At 33.9% G+C, this 18,197-nt stretch overlaps 2 protein-coding genes across 2 annotated transcripts in view; one reads left to right on the forward strand and one right to left on the reverse strand.

Annotated features, from left to right (window-relative positions):
* The window catches only part of LOC114324154 (uncharacterized), a 129,973-nt gene that overhangs the window by 98,194 nt on the left and 13,582 nt on the right, over positions 1-18,197 (reverse strand). Inside the window, exon 3 of the mRNA XM_050660782.1 lies at positions 15,514-15,624. Coding sequence (XP_050516739.1) covers positions 15,514-15,624 — 111 coding nt within the window. The remainder of the gene's footprint in view (positions 1-15,513; positions 15,625-18,197) is intronic.
* On the forward strand, positions 1,758-12,759 carry LOC114324155 (serine/arginine-rich splicing factor 11-like). The gene is made up of 5 exons (XM_028271902.2): positions 1,758-1,931; positions 2,143-2,320; positions 4,654-5,002; positions 7,291-7,545; positions 12,589-12,759. The coding sequence occupies exons 2-5, from the start codon at positions 2,159-2,161 to the stop codon at positions 12,690-12,692; spliced, it is 870 nt and encodes a 289-aa protein (XP_028127703.2). The 5' UTR covers positions 1,758-1,931; positions 2,143-2,158; the 3' UTR covers positions 12,693-12,759.

Genomic DNA, 18,197 nt, shown 5'->3' on the forward strand with positions numbered 1-18,197 from the left:
GAGACCAGGGCATTTAGCACAAAATAAATCGATTTTTAAATACAGCACCTATCGATTTGTAACTGTTTGCATTGTGTTTGAGATGACGTCAGAAAAAAAGTCCATAAGAGAAAAATCGGTGCAAATGCATAATTGTATTTTCTATAGTGCACAAAATGCATCTAAAAGTGCATGAACATATCAAAATAAGTGTATTAAGGACCAGCATTTGTTACTCGGGGGGTTTTTGGGACCGCTGAAGACGAATACGCCATCAGAACCAACCACCGGACCACCTGGTACCCAGGTTTACTGCTAAGGCACGTTATCTGAAGTTTCGAAGGTTTTCGCCACTAAACTGATGCAAATAGTTTACTAGGGGATTTTTGGGGTCAATAAACAAGAATGCTCCATCAGAACCAATCCCAGTGCACCTGGTACCCAAAACCCTCCAAACTCAAGAAGATAACACAACTTAGCAGTGACCGCGGGCACTAGTTGTTCCGGGGGTCGGTTCTGATAGCTTGTTCGTGTTCAGTAACCTCAAAAACCCGCTACTGTAATCTGTTTTTATCTAAAAATCCACAAGGAAAAGAAAAATTTTTCCCGTAGTTGGCTGTATGCCATCAATCACAAAAATTGAAAAAAATCCTTTGTAAAAGGTATACAATATTTTATTAAAAATCCCTTTAAGAGCTACATGACAGAACGCTCCCGATTTTATAGAAAAATCATCATCAGTGTTAAAACAGGTTGGATGCCAGCTGAGCCACCAAAGAAATATTAGGGTGAAAACCCTTTAAATATTATATAGTTGCATTAAAAGTGCATACTTAAATAAAACTCCTTAGGATGGAGACATATTGAATATAATAATCCCCTACTTTGTCCGGGCCAAAAATATTGATTTCTGCAATTTGATTAAAAAAAATTGTTAAAAAAAATTTGGCCCACTTTTCACGTGGGCGACTTCTTGAACCGTATTCTGCATGGGATGTCTCACGAATGTAATTATGCAAAAAAATCTCATTGGAATATTTTTCCCAACGAACGCGCCGTTTTCGCCTTGTCTAATAGTGGAGTAAAGGAGAATACAGAGGCTAATAAATTAGCAAATATAGACAATACTTAGATGTTCCTGCAGACATCAAAATAGATTAACTTGGCTTTTACCTTATATTAAACAAAAAGTTATAGATATTATAAAGGAGGCCAAACAGTTTAAAACAAAAAAGAAATGGTATCAACAATGCCAAAGTAATTTCTCTGCAAACCCTTGGTTTCACAAATTCACATTTGTGGATCGAAGGCGAAAGCACCTGACATAAATAATTGGGGTGCGAACAGGTCACTGCCTCACACCAGACCATTTGTTTAAAATCAATTTTAGTGATACTTATTTTTGTGAATTTGGACAAATAGGAAGTATAAACTTATATCTTGCTTGAATACCCAATTAACAAAATAAATAAATTTGACCTGTATCAGGAACTTGTTAATATAGGAAGTCCAACCCCCATTTCAATACAAAATCTCCTACATAATATTAATGACCCAACCTTAAGAAAGATCAATCAATTTATAACAACTTTTCAAATTAAAATACAAATTACTTAGTTATTTGACAATCATAATACAATTAATTTAACGAAAGGAATATGGAAAAATCCAGACCCTTTGAAAAAAGAATTCCTTTCCAACTAGTCCTAATACGAGAACTAGCCAAGTACCTAAGAGGTGGATGTCAAGAAACTAAAAGAAGAAGAAGAATGAAACAAATTTATCGGGAATAAAATACATAGTCATCCAAGAAAGTACGTCATGGCAACGATTAATATTTAAAAAATTGTTTGCGATATACAATCCGTCAAAATTGATCATTTTTTTAGAAATGATATATTTTTTACATAATTCTGATTTTTAATCCCTTTTAACAAATTTTTGTGTAATAGGTAAGTTTGTTAGATATTTTAGATATATAAATTACGTAATTACGTATCTCTAACTTATTAGGTCAAAATGTATTATCATTTTTTTTTGGTAATGACATATTTGTAAATCTTTTTTGATGTGTCCCTTTTAAAGTATTGCATAAAAGAAAAAAATTTAACTACAGATAGTACAAGTTTATATCGCTTTTATAATTTATTTTTATGTGTTTAGAAACTTTACAGAAAATATGAAGCGAGGTCCCCTCAATCGTCCCCGCTTATTTAACGAAGTGATTGAAGCTATTGCTTCTCTAAAAGAATCACATGGCTCTACGAAGGATAGGATCATGGATCAAGTGGAAACCATCCTGAGTAAAAGAATAACTCGTTTGAAGAATGACAAAACACAGGTTTGGTATTATTTGTAAAATTTTATTTTATTGGTCATTTCTTGTTTACTTTCCAGTTCTCAAGCTCCATATATTTCTGTTTAAAGGTACCATTCCGACAACGACTGCAGACGGTAGACGGCAACTGCAGACGGCAGTTACAGTTGTCACCATGACAGACCTCATTACTTGCACTATTAATTTGTATAATTATTAGCAACTAAGGTTCTGCCGGGCAGCAGCACCTCGATTTTTGAGCATTTGCTTCGTTATCGATCATTCGTTATCTGTACACTAAACAGATACGAAGCGAATACGTTCGATAACGAAGCGAAGGGTCAAAAATCGAGGTCTTGTTGCAGTCAGATATCTGAATCAGTCTCATACAAATTACTAGTGCAAAGTAGTGACCTCCGTCATGGAGACAACTGCAACTGACGTCAGCAGTTGGCATCTGTCGTCTGCAAACGTTGTCTGAATCGTACTTTAAGTCGTCTCTTATAAACCAGTCGATTGATTCGATTGATTTTTGATACCAATTTCAGAATTCTGGATCCCTGTACAGTATAACAGATTAACAAAAACCCTCAAGGTCACTTGCACCACATAACGAACGTCTGTCGTCTCTTCTCCTCACGGCTGCAGATAAATAGGTTTTACTATACCAGCCTGTTACCAGCCTGTACAGTACAGGTTTAGTAGATGGATGCCATGTGTGTTTGGTGTCCCTCGGTGGTCTCCAAAAAGTATTTGCTACCGTTTAGTAACCTTATCTAGCATGTCAGCATGATAGATCTTATAATAATGCAAAATAAATATTTCTCTACTACAGATTCTGCAGCTTAAGTCTCCATAAAATCTCCACACTGGGTGTTGGAATCCATTAACGGTAGTTATGAGATATTCTAATCCAGGATTTTTCTGTTAACCTACAATGCTTTTAGGCACTCCTACTACTGGCTCTAGACTGAAGAATTTTATATTTTTGAATGATCTGGAATCCATCTAATGTGGCATTTGTTTATCTAATCTATCGAGTTCTTAACATTTCCACATTGCGTGGGTCAGGTCTTCTCACAGTTTCATACAATATCTCATTCTCGCTTAATTCCTTATACTTAATGATATGTATAGGAAGAAAGTCTAGTAGGGCATTCATAGCTGCTGTTATTTGTCCCCCAGAGTCCCTGGGATTCTAAGTCAAGCAAGGCTTCGCAGCTGAAACTCTAGATTTTTCCAAATTTTTGCTGTCTGGCTACCATAAAATGAGTCAGTATTATCTTGATTATTTTTCTTGTCTGCTGTTTCCAAGTAAGACCCGGATCACCCCAAAGGACTTTATTTAACTCACTCACTTTCAATTTGGTATGATTTAGACTTAGGGATCGTTTTAACTTTAGCCTTCTAGAGACTTGTTTTAACCTTTAAAGCGAAGTTAATCCTGTATCTACCGCCAGAGCCTGTTGCATTCTATCTCTGTGTCAATAAATTTACTGTGAGCTAAAATCATCAGTTCATCTGTAAAGTCCATAACATTTTGTCTGTGGTTGCTGTGTTTAGCTATTAGCCTATCTCGGACCAGGCTCTACAAGAGAGATAATATTTATTACTTTTAGACCGAACGGTACTGGCGTTATCAAGGAGTGTCATTGTGTCATGAACCATAACAGCTAACAGTTCCATTCCATGTGGCAATATGGAGGATATACAGCAACGTACCATCTCAATTTTTTTACTTTTATTGCAATATCTTTATTTAAAACAATGTTCTACAGGTAGGAAGATGGTACTGACTTCTTCAAGGCTTGTTATTTTCCCTTTTCTGATATTTTGGTTTTTATTATGATTGGCCCTTATATTCAAATGGTGATGTTATCTCTTTTTGTATTCCATATTCTCTGATCGTTACTGGCTGTTCCACAAATATCAACAGCGTAGACGCAGAATAAAAAATCGTAAAATAAAATGTTTTGTAATGTCTTCTTTTTTTGTCTTCCTTAGTAATTTGCGCTCAAATATTATCAGTTAATTTTTATCAGTGATTGAGAGGGTCCAAGTTTCACATCCATATGTGATCAGTGGACGACCCCGATTTTTGACCCTTCGCTTCGTTATCGATCATTCGCTATCTGTACACTTTACATATACAGATAGCGAATGACCGATAAAGCAGCGAAGGATAAAAAATTGGGGTCCTGGTCACTTAAAATGGTATTAAAAATGTTTTTAATATCTGAAGCAAAAACTTACGTTTTATTGATAATTTTTGGAGCATCACTCAGACTTTCCACAACCTATCTACTGATATTTGTTTTTAAAATAATGCTTAATTAATGAACCTATTTATTTTTCAGATACATAGAGCTTTGAAACATGGTTTAACAACGGGCCTAATCAAAGTAAAAAACGGAAAATATGTTCTTGGTATGAACCAAAAAGATTATGGAGCTTTTAAGAAATTAAAAATGCTTGGATCCATGGGAGATATGCTTATGCAGTCTAGAAGACGCGGAGGTAGACGCAAAAGGAGAAGCAGATCTAGGCGAGGCAGAAAAGGTAGGAGAGGTAGACGAGGAAGGAGAGGCAGGCGAGGAGGAAAAACTAGGAAACGATCAGATTTGAGCGAATCTGAAGATGGTAGTGAATATGACGACGACGATGATCTTGATGATGATTCTAGTGTTGACAGCATTAAATCTGGAGGTAAATAAGATATTTATTTAAAACGATATCCTTCACAGTTTTTCTTTCTGAACGAGTTTAGATGCTCAATCTTCTATAAAATCCTTTTTGCAATATTAATTTATCGGTATTACTCCTTTGTTGCATCCACGTAACTGCAAATTCTAAATTCTACATAATGTCTACAAAAATCAGAAAACTCCACTCTTACGGTATTTATAATTTTCCAAACATTCTTATCTATCTAAACCGCCCCATCTTTAGATAAGTTCTTCTTCCATTCTTGTCTATCATAGCAAATCCATTTGGGCCAGAATGTTTTTTCAGATAATTTCATTTTATTTGCCTTTCCCCTTTTTTTAGTTTGTATTTTCGTGGTCTCTACTGTAGATACTAAGTATATTATTTCTTCTATAATCTTTTTGCCTTTTTTCTAATATTAATCATACCCAACTACTAGATCTATGTAAACTGGCACAGGGTACCAGAACTCTGGAATTTGTATTATGAATAAATTTGTAAGATGAGCAATAAACTACATATTTTTTTTGTAACTAGAACATTAAAAGGTATCTCCTTTTTTGCATCTATGGTGCAAAGTATTCCACTATCCCAATCACTGGAGAAGGATATTTTTGTCCAAATTTCTTTCATGAGCTGCTTTAGTATCATTAGGTTATAGTGGCCACCTTCTTTATATAGTTCAGCTGGAAGATTATCTATTCCGTGTGATTTTTTCTGTCTAGATTTGAAACAGCGTCATTAATTTCAAGAATCATTGGTGGTTCCAATTCCCTCTCATTTGTTCAGCGTACCTGATCTCTTTTGTCTCCCATGTTTTCTTCTTTCTTCCTATTATACACGGTGTCCCGAAAAGATTGGTCATAAATTAAACCACACATTCTGGGGTCAAAAATAGTTCGATTGAACCTGACTTACCTTAGTACAAATGTGCTCATAAAAAAAGTTATAGCCCTTTGGAGTTGCAAAATGAAAATCGATTTTTTTCAATAGATCGAAAACTGTTAGAGATTTTTTATTGAAAATGGACATGTATCATTCTTATGACAGGAGCATCTTAAAACTAAATTATAGTGAAGTATGTCCACCCCATAAAAATTTTATGGGGGTTTTCTTCCCTTAAACCCCCCCAAACTTTTGTGTACGTTCCAATTAATTTATAATTGTGGTACCATTAGTTAAACACAACATTTTTAAAACTTTTTTGCCTCTTAGTATTTTTTCGATAAGCCAGTTTTTATCGAGCTGCGGGTTCTTTTTAATATATTTACATAAAAATTTTATGGGGGTTTTGTTGCTTTAAACCCCCCAAATGTTTGTGGACGTTTATATTAAACTATTTTTGTGATACCATTAGTTAAACACAGTGTTTTTAAAACGTTTTTGCGTCCTAGTCTTTTTTTGACGAGTTACATTTTATCGAGATGTGGCTTTTTTCAAAATATACCTAAAAATGTAAATTATAAATAAATTTTCAGATTATTAACAGGTCTCTATAACCGTACTTAACCGTATACAAATATGTGGTGGATTCGACAAATATTCAAAATATGTCGATAAACACTGGCTTATCAAAAAAATAATAAGAGGCAAAAAAGTTTTAAAAACATTGTATTTAACTAATGGTGTCACAATAATAATTTAATTGGAACGTACACAAAAGTTTGGGGGGGTTTAAAAGAACAAAACCCCCATAAAATTTTTATAGGGTGCAAAAATTTCACTTTAATGTTTTTTTAAGATGTTGCTGCCATAAGAATAACACATGTCTATTTTCAATAAAAAATCTCTTTTTGATATATGAAAAAAAATCGATTTTCATTTTGTAACTTCAAAGGGCTGTAACTCTTTTTGTGTGCACTATTGTATATAGGTAAGTGAGGTTCAATCAACATATTTTTGATCCCAGAATCTGTGGTATAATTTATGACCAATCTTTTCGGGACACCCTGTATATTAAGTTCCTATATATTGTATAAATATCCGGTTAAAGTAATCCTTACCATTCAGACTTCTCCATTGGTTTGTAGTTGCCTTAAATTATTTTATGATGGCAACGTTCTTATAGAATGCTCTAAATTCTTTCTCCATGTTAATATTCTCTAGATATTTAAGTTCCTTATTTAAGTAGTTTCGTTTCTTTCTTTTGTGTATCTTCTTTACTTCTCTTCTCTTTGTCTGGTCATTTGTACTAATCTAAATTGTTCTTGTTATTGTGTTGTAAAACCTACATAAAAGCAAGGTTCAATAAAAAATGTTAATGGTTTCATTCACCCTTTCTGTTTTAGAAGGAAGCGGTTCGCTAGAAGATCGAGCGAGAAGACGACGACGTCGTAGAAGGAGAGGAAGAGGTGGTAGAAAAGGCGGAAAGAGAGGAAAAGGAAGAAGGAGAAGGAGAGGAAGAAGGGGAATAAGGAAACGGAGTACAGACGGTATTGTAGATATACATCGTCATACAGAAAGTGAAAACAAATTTGAGGTCTCTTCCAAGAGTTCTGACGAGGAATTAAAGAGGGATTCAGACACTTCTCCTCACGAACATAGTAAGTATAATTATTTTTTAGTGTAAACACTGTAGTTAAATCAAACTAAATGGTGAACAATAATTTCTAATTTCTACATTTTATAAAGTAGATAATATATTTTTTGACTACTGAAATCACAAAACATCTTACTATAGTATAAATACAGTTTAGGACAAAACAATACAAGATTTAGAGAATGATGGTGACGACCATGTTGATGCATTATATTATTCGTGAATAGTCTGTAGCACCAAATTTGGAATGGCTCTACGCATTTTGTGACCATCTTGTGTGATTTAAACTTCCTACCACATAGAGGAAAACTACAGTAATAATTATACCTATTACAGGACTTTCTTAAATGAATTCTACAGCTAGTCATTTCGCTATTTTTCTCTTTATTCTCTTGACTCCTGACTTATTCGAAAGTGGCTCATTTTGCCTGAGAAACATCTTACCTTAGTATTAATTTCCACTAGGTTGCCATAATTTTAAACTTTTTCTTGATGTCTTCTTCTTCTTAGAGTGCTTGTCCGTTCCAAATGTTGGCGATCATTCTGGCTATAATGATTTTGTTGGTTGCTATAAGGAAAAGTTGTATTGAGATCTCTCTATACCATGTTCTCAGGTTAGCAAGCCAGGATATTCGTCTTCGTCCTGGGGCCCTTTTTTCTTCAATTTCACCTTGCAAAATGCATTGGAGTAGCTCATATTTGCCTTTATTTCTCATTATATGTCCCAAGTACTGCAGCTTACGACCATTCTCTATGTTTACCAAATCTGTGGTTGTGTTCATCCTCCGTAGTACACCTTCATTGGTGACTTTGTCTGCCTATCCGTAAAGAATGATATCGATCACCATGGCAATCTTTATCTAACTGCAGGAGCGCGGAAAAGCTACACATATATTGAGTTGAGCTAGGTTCTGAACTTATTCAACCAGGATGTTCTTCTTCTTCCTGGACCCCGCTTTCCAAATATTTTTCCTTGCATGATGGCTTGTAGGAGGGCATATCTGGAATTATTTCGCATAATGTGTCCGAAATTTTGTAATTTTCGAGATTTGATGGTGGTCAGTACCTCATTTGTGACTCAGTTAGGCCACTGGATTTTAACTACTATTCTCCGATATATCCTGCCACATGTCAAATGCTTCCAATTTTTTGCATATATCTTCGTTCAAGGTACACGGTCCATGATTCAACACCTTAAAAAAGGACAGAAAAGACGTAGCATCGCAACATTCTTACTTTTACACCAAGAGATAGGTTGAGGCTCTTGAAAAAAGCCTCCCCCAGTTTCTTAATTTAGTTAAATTGCATAAGGTGTTTTCACGCCTGATTGCCATTTCTATAATTCTCATATAGTCCAGAAAGCCACTGCGCGTCCGCTAGGAAAAATATTCTAATTCGGATTTTTTGCACAATCTTACTCAAAAAGGACTCCTTTTAACAAATTTGCATGTTGCCAGGACCAAAAGGTGGTCAAAAATTTTTTAAACGTTTTCTTTTGTTTTTTTCTTAAAATTATTTTTTTTGCATAGAACAAAGTTTTTTAGGTTTTTTGTATCATTCCAAACAGAAAAGGTCTTTAGTGACTTTTCTCTAAAGTTGATAGTTTTTGACATATAAGCGATTAAAAATTGAAAAATTGCAAAATCGGCCATTTTTAACCTTCAAAAACTATGTGAAAAACTTAAAATTTGAATGTTGCCAAGGTAGGTAGATATTCTTTAAACATCGGTTTATAAAATCTCGAAAAGTTTTTTTGCAATACAGTATTCAAAACTTCTTTGTTTTTTAATTTCTAATCACGCGTGCGCGACACCGTTGCATGTGTATACAGTATGGTGCAAATGAAAGGAATAAATTCGTTATTTCGTAAACCGGCGACTTTAAGGAAAGAACCCGAAATAGGTCGATTTTTATTTTTAAGTTATGATATTGTGGCATGTATGGTATACTAGTGACGTCATCCATCTGGGCGTGATGACGTAATCGATGGTTTTTTTAAATGAGAATAGGGGCCGTGTGCTAGCTCATTTGAAAGGTTCTTCAATTTTCTATTCAGTAGTATAAACATTTATATAATTATTTATACAGGGTGTCCAAAAAATTTTTATTAAATTAAATTATTTGACAAAAAAAGAAGTAGAAGGACACTCTGTATAAATAATTATATAAATGTTTATACTACTGAATAGAAAATTGAAGAAACTTTCAAATGAGCTAGCACACGACCCCTATTCTCATTTAAAAAAATCATCGATTACGTCATCACGCCCAGATTGATGACGTCACTATTATACCATATATGCCACAATATCATAACCTAAAAATAAAAATCGATCTGTTTCGGGTTTTTTTCTTAAAGTCGCCGGTTTACGAAATAACGAATTTATTCCTTTCATTTGCACCATACTGTCGGTGGAAAATAGTGTCGCGCACGCTTGATTATCAATTAAAAACAAAGGAGTTTTGAATATTGTATTGCAAAAAACTCTTCGGGATTCCATCAACCGATGTTTAAGAAGTATCTACCTACTTTTGCAACATTTAAATTTTCAGTTTTTCACATAGTTTTTGAGGGTTAAAAATGGCCGATTTCGCAATTTTTCAATTTTTAATCGCTTATGTCAAAAACTATCATTTTTAGAGAAAAGTCACTAAAGACCTTTTCTGTTTGGAATGATCCAAAAAACTTAAAAAAACTTAAAAAAACTTTGTTCCATGCAAAAAAAATAATTTTAGGAAAAAAACAAAAAAAACGTTTAAAAAATGTTTGACCACCTTTTGGTCCTGGCAACATGCAAATTTGTTAAAAGGAGTCCTTTTTGAGTAAGATTGTGCAAAAAATCCGAATTAGAATAGTTTTCCTAGCGGATGCGCAGTGGCTTTCTGGACTAATACCCATTATGATTTTGTCAACACACGTCTTCTTCTTCCAGTGCAGACTCCACTAATGAAGGTTGGCTATAACTACTGCAAATTCGTCTCTATCTTCTGCTTTTCTAGAAAGCGTCTACGTGTTTAACCTGGTCCAGTCGCGAATGTTTTTCAGTCAGGATATTTGGTGTCTACCAGGATCCCTTTTTCCTTCGATTTAACATACACAGCACTAATGCAATATTACACCGTACCCCGTATGTTGGTGCAAATAAAACTATACTTTGGTCAACGTGAAGTTATAATTAAATCAAAAATATAATAGGGCAGTCAATGACGGTATTTGGCTCCGAATTCCATCCTACTATATCGATTTACTTGATACTTTCACAGTAAGTAGGGAATAGCTCAAGAAACAAAGTCTACCATATGCTGAGGTGCACTTTTATCTTGAGGGGTGGTTTACACCCCTTCTCGGGGGTGAAAAATGTTTTGGTTAAAATAGCCACGGAAGAGGCTATAGAACCTAGTTTTAAGCAAAAACTTCGATAATTATTTTTTGAAAACTCAATACTTTTTGAGTTATTCGTGGTTGAAAATTGGCCACTTTCATTGAAAAATGACACCTTTTCGGAAGGATATTTGGGAATAACTTTAAAACTATGCATCTAACAAAACACTATACAATATATTTCTCTAGGTTATAAAAAAACAAAGAGATTCGTTCCTTCATAAATCTTCTAGTTAAAATACAAAGAGGGATACGGTAGGTAAGAAGAATTTGTTTTTTGCTGCATGCTCAGATCAGTGTTTTCAACTTGAAATAACAGAAAAACTGTCGAATTTAGGTGTATAATGATACTAATAACTTTTTTAGTGATTGAAGAGACCTTTAAAATGAGCAATATTAAATGTCAATTACATTCAAACTAAGCGAGATATTTTTCAAAAAGTTGATAACTAAATGTATTTTAAGAAGAAATGAGAAGAAAATACATCGTTTTCCTTCTACAATACTTTTTATTATAGTGTTATTTCTATGTTCAAACAAAAAGTTGGACTGGATTAAAATGAATGGTTTTTGAAAAAAATAAGACCAAATTATAGAGCGCATTTTAAAATTTTCTTAAAAATCTTCCTTTTCCTCCATATAACTCGAAAAAGATAAGAGATACGAAACAAGACACCACACAAAAAGTAGAGCTTTTTTAGATGAAAATTTCCTTTTTATTTTTCATTACTGTGTCTCTTATTTTCAAGTTTCAAAGGAAGATTTTTAAGAAAATTAGAAATGCTCCCTATAATTTGATCTTTTTTTCTAAAACTATTCATTTTAAACCCGTCCAACTTTTTGAACATAGAAATAACACTATAATAAAAGGTATTGTGGAAGGAAAACGATGTGTTTACATTTTGGTGGATGGGGGTTAAAATTACTTCTCATTTTTTCTTAAAGTACATTAGTTATCAATTTTGTTTACAGCATATCTCGCTTAGTTTTATTGTAATGGACCTTTAAGATAGCTCATTTTAAAGGTCATTTCAAGCACTACAAAAGATATTGGTAGCATTATATACATAAAATCTACCGTTTCTCTGTTATTTCAAGTTTATACACCAATTTGAGAATGTACCAAAAAAACAAACTATTTTCACGGTATGCATAGTTTTTAAGGTATTCGCAAAAACCGTTCAAAAAGGTATTATGTTTCAATGCAAATGGCCAATTTTCAACCACTAATATCTCAAAAAGTATTGAGTTTTCAAAAAAAAATTATGGAACAGTTTTTGCTTAGAATTGGGTTCTCTAGAGAATTCCGTGGTACTTTTAACGAAAAAAATGTAGGGTTGGTAACCACCCCCAAGATAAAAGCACACATTGGCATAAAGGTAGACTTTGAATTAGGAGATAAGTAGAGTCTAGGTCCAAAATTTCATTAAAATTCATGCAGTAGTATAGAACTCGGAGGTAATATCCAATTCTTGCTCCCATTGACTGGCATATAATAATTCATTATGTTTATTACTGTTTCTGAATGTTTAGTTTTATTGTGTTTTTCTTTGTTTTTCTCTCATTTTATCAGCGTACTTTTAATTCTAAGCTTCTAGCTTTAAGCTCTTCTTATGCAGGGCTTTAATCAGTATCTATAAGTTTATGACATATTGTATATTTCAGATCCAGATATTACCCAGGTCCACAATGATGAAGAGCCAATGGATGATGGCCATCTCAAATGTGAAAAAGAAAATTGTTTATGTAACTCCCACAATGATCATTGAAGATTATTGAAGTAAATTGTCTTTGTATAATATGTGCTGTGTAATAAATTTGCAAGTACTGGAATAAGTAGTTTTAATATTTGTAATCTAATATGTTATAGATTACTACAAAGGATCTTTTTGTTTTCTTCTTGTTTTACTTCTTTTTAATTAAGGTGAACCACCTTCTGGTTCAATTCCCAGTTAATAAGATAGGAACCTTGTCATTTAGCATTTTTCAACGGCATAGGATGTGTATGGTAGTCCATTTTCCTTTTTCGTATTTTTTTACATTCGTCCATTCATCTTACCTACCTTTTATAGATGTTTTCTTAACCCGCGAGTGGTCGCTATATGAGATTTTCTCTCACGGTTTCAGAAAATTGCGCACAACTTTTTTTCTGGGAAATTATACGCGCTGTAGTTCCTTCTAGTCTCCTAACTATCCTCCCTCGACAATCTAATAGACTCGTCCGCTCAAATAGTGACTCAGTTTACTTAGTATCACCATATTGTTGAGTCAGTGCGCTTCATGTGAGAGATTCTCTCATCAAGCGACCACTGGCGTCACAGTTGGTGAAGCCAGTTTAATAAAAATTAATTTGATTATTCCCCTTAAAACCTAAAATAATATCCTTTTATGGTGTAATAAAAGGTGGCGTGGATGTGGTCGATGATATGAAAATCCTATATTCTGTTTCACGGGTTAGTTGTAGATGGTCACTTACCACATATTTTTCAATGTTAAATATTGGCGGCATCAATAGTCACATTTTGTATAAAGATAATAATAATAAAACAGAAAAACGTCGTGTCTTTTTAAAGCAAATGGCTTTATCATTGATGAAACCTCATCTTTTTTGTAAAATTTTGTAAAGGAAGGCAAAAGTTGGATATGTGAGAGAAAATCTCACGCGCGACCACTTGCGTAACAACCAGCCTAGCGACCAATGCCGGGTTAAACGACAATGCCCAGTCACCAATGCGGTGACCGTTTTAATTTCTTGTTTATTGAGGTTCATGAAATTAACCCAGAGCTTTTTATCAATATTATTATCAATATAGAAGCTTCTCTTCTAAACCTCGGTTCTTACAGCATCTTTGGAGGCAATGCTTCTGGACCTATAAAGGTTTCTCCCATATTAACACTTTATTTTTTTGGTCATCTTGTTGAGACCTTTGAAGTTTATCACCAGCATTTATTTAGTGTGTGGATTTGTGTAAACATCTATACCGCAGTTTAATGCTAAAGAATCAGTTAGCTCGCTCTCCAATTTTGACGGCTTCAATTTTGCAATCCACCCCTGAAACAAAATTTTGAATGTATGATGATAACGACCAATCACGCCAAACGCAGAATGCCGTAAGCTGTCACTCATCTGCGCTAAGGACTAAAATTTTTGATGAATTTGGTGACATTATCACCAAAAACGATTTTTCGAGGAGTGAGCCTGCTAACTCTTTAGAATAACACTGTGTCTATTGTAGTTTTTATAATATTAAGTGATTTGGTAAATACACTCACCGGCAGAGAAAACGGGCACCCCAAAAAATGGGTCATTTTTAATGTCTTGTATTTCCTAAACCTGATGTCCGATTTAAGTAATTTTTTTAATATGTTATAGCCTTATTCTTTATCAATATCGCTGTAATAATATTGTTGCTAGACAGGTACATTGTCATTGTATACAGGGTGTACGAATCAAACTGTGTTTTTTTCTCAAACTTTGAAACACCCTGTGGAATGTTCTAGCTTTTATAAAATACTGAATTTAAAACCCAACTATAGCCACAGATTTTCTTAACATTCTGTTTTTTTATTCATTCGCTTATGTTGGATAATAAAAAGTTAGGCACTTTAACAACTACCACTGTTTTTCGTCAATACAGGGTGTTTTTAAATAAGTACGGCAAGCTTTAAGGGGTAATTCTGCATGATAAAATAATGACAGTTTGTTTAATAAACTTATGCCCGCAAATAATTCGTTTCTGAGATAGGGGGTGTTGAAATTGTTCTTACAAACTTATTTATTGCTCTAAAACGGTTTATGATATGCAAATGAAATTTGGTAGATTTTAAGATCTAGTTATTGGGCATTTTTTGGCATACAATTGAGAATTTTATATTCACCATTGGCGTGCATACGGGATATATCTAAAATATTAATACCCGTATGCACGCCAATGGTGAATATAAAATTCTTAATTGTATGCCAAAAAATGCGCAATAACTAACTCTTAAAATCTACCAAATTTCATTTGCATATCACAAACCTTTTTAGAGAAATAAATAAATCGTCAGTTTGTAAGAACAATTTCAACGCCCCCTATCTCGGAAACGAAGCATTTGCGGGCATACGTTTATAAAGCAAACTGTCATTATTTTATCATGCAGAATTACCCCTTAAAGTTTGCCGTACTTATTTAAAAACACCCTGTATTAACGAAAAACAGGGGTAGTTGTTAAAGTGCTTAACTTTTTTATTATCCAACATAAGCGAATGAATAAAAAAAAATAATGTTAAGAAAACCTGAGGCTATAGTTTGGTTATAATTTTAGTATTTTTTAAGAGCTAGAACATTCCAGAAGGTGCTCCAAAATTTGAGAAAAAAACACAGTTTGATTCGTACACCCTGTATACAATGACAATGTACCTGTCTAGCAACAATATTATTACAGCGATATTGATAAAGAATAAGGCTATAACATATTAAAAAAATTACTTAAATCGGACATCAGGTTTAGGAAATACAAGACATTAAAAATGACCCATTTTTTGGGGTGCCCGTTTTCTCTGCCGGTGAGTGTATATAAAGCAAAATGACGTAACTCTAAACATACCATTTCCTATTGCATACTGTTGCAGAAGATCGGTCATGTTGATATGGGTAACCCCCTTTTTCTCCTGCATTAGATTATCACAATGGGTCACCTTACCGCTTCCTGGACCACCTGAAAAATAAAAAAAAATATATAGCATTTTTCGCAAAATAGTTATTAGTTTCCACCCCTTCTTGTACTTATAGTTCTATCCATATACATTTCAGGTACTCATTTCGAATTATTCCTAATTGTGATCTTAAACTCATCTTAAAATCCATTTTGGTTGCTAAGAGCTTGTGTCTCTTAGCCTTTATTATCTCCCAAACTTGTGAGCTGTAGTGTATAATACTGTTAACTATGATTTTAATAATGCCTTTTTCCCGTGCCTCCTTTTATTGATCTGGTCTGGAGAAGGGAAGTCTGTATAATCGCTCTGCCTTTGTTAATTTTACTTTGTATTTCGTGCTCGCCACTTCCTTTTTGAAAGACTTCTTTAGGTGCCGTGTCAATATTCATAGGATGACCGTCATCATGTCTATAAGTTCTTGAAACTTTCCTCTATCGGATGCTGCGCGAAATAATTCTTCTACTATGGAACTACACCATTGTCTAATGTTACGCAACCATGGATGTTTCTACCAATCCATGTCTTTCTCTCCCTTTGCCTTGTATTATAAAGCGAAGTAGATGATATTTACGTCTTATAATAATAAGGCCGAAGTATTTTGTTTTTCTCCTCTTTATGATGTTTGTGAGCAGACGTTCTGAATTCACCATTTGGAGAACACCTTTATTGGAAGTGGGAGAAACCCACGATATATTTAGGATTCCTCGATATCACCACAATTCGAATGCTTCTAATTTATTTGGAATTGTGGTTTTAACGTCCATGTCCCACAACCATACAATCAGATAGACTACACATAACATTTCAGGACCTTCCAGCGAATATTCATCGACAGGATTCGGTTACACAAAACTGGTTTCCAGGCCATAAAAGCTTTACGTGATATTTAGATCCTGTTATTATCTCTTCATCACAGTCGCAAATTACATTTAACCAACTGACAAGGTATTTAAAATGGTTTACCCATTTGATCTCCTCTCCATCAAGAGAAAGCACACCTTTATCTACATTAATCTTTCCAACTGCCATCCACTTTGTCTTTGAAATATTGATTTTTAGACCTCTCCGATAACTTGCTTCACTGACATAGATTTACTAATGTCTAAAGTAAATTTTTCCGCAAGAATTACTGTGTCGTTTTAATGTTTTAAAGACTACTGCTAGATATTTATTTTTTCTAAATCTTTTGTAATTTCCGTATCTAAAATTAGCCTTCTATTTCACTGTTTCCGACCATCAGGTGTGCATGTGAAAGGAAATTATTAGCACGTCAAATCAATTCTGCCCATGGCTTCATTGGCCATTCTCCTCCATTACTTCTTTCTCACTGCTTTCATCCCCCAACTTGTGACGTTGAGTCTTTTTAGATCATCTGCCTCCATTTTCCATCTTGTATTGGGTTGACCTCTTATCTGACGTCCTCCTATTTATACCTGGATCCCGCGTACCAAAAAAAAGTTTATTAATAGCAAGCTGAAAATTTGTTAATAGTTTAACGGTGTCTAGTCGGACAAACTTTGATGTATGGGAAAACTGGAACAGGGGAAGTTTTAATTGTGGAATAGATTAAAAATTTGAAACCCCAGACTACGAAAACGTCACATGTATTTTGTCGGACAAAACTTCCAATTGATTTGTTACCCATTGGTTAAACTCTCATGCAAAAATCAGACTAGTATTCATCACCAACTGGGCATTTTAATAAGTCCGACAAGTGTAACATGTTCGATGACAGGAATTATGTTGGTGATAAATAGCAGTCTGATTATTGCATGAGAGTTTAACGAAAGGGCAACAAATCAATTGGAACTTCTGTCCGACAAAATACATAGGACGTTTTCGTAGTCTGGTGTTCCAAATTTTTAACCTGTTCCAGAATTAAAACTTCCCCTGTTCCAGTGTTCCCGTACATCACAAAGTTTGTCCGACAAGACACTCTTAAGCTATTAACAAATTTTCAGCTTGCTATTAATCAACTTTTTTTGGTACGCGGGATCCACGCCTAATAATTGTACTTGACAGTAACATGCGTTTAAATTTTTCAAAAATACTTTATAGTTTTCTCAGGATTCGAAAAAAAATTTTTTCTCTCTCTCTGATTCTGGCCTTGGTTTAGAACTAAAACCTTTAGCCACGTAATTGTATAACTTATCACTAACTCAGGTGTAATGTGTAGTGTGTGTTGAGTAAGTGCCTTGTTACTTTGCAAAGTCGACGTCATTGTCTTTGCAAAGAGACGCTAATTGTATCCGAACGTCTGCGGGCCGTCCGGTGAGTACTGATCCCACAAGGACAGAAACTATTTTCATTTATTAATTTATAATAAATAAAAGAAAAAAAATTAATACATTTAAAACACATTGAAAATTTTGACATGCGTCAAAATTTTGCATTTTGCTCCGTTTCCCTTAATATAATATAGATTTTTTATGTTTTTTCTTCTAATTTTTAATTATTCGTATCACTTCCAGCATCTAACAGTTTGCTTCTAGCTCCATCAACATATTAAAAAATATATTTATAATATTGCTATATCATCAGCGAACACCAGGCATTCATGATTTTTATCATTCCT

Source organism: Diabrotica virgifera, chromosome 1, assembly GCF_917563875.1.
Source record: "Diabrotica virgifera virgifera chromosome 1, PGI_DIABVI_V3a".
Lineage (NCBI taxonomy): Eukaryota > Metazoa > Arthropoda > Insecta > Coleoptera > Chrysomelidae > Diabrotica > Diabrotica virgifera.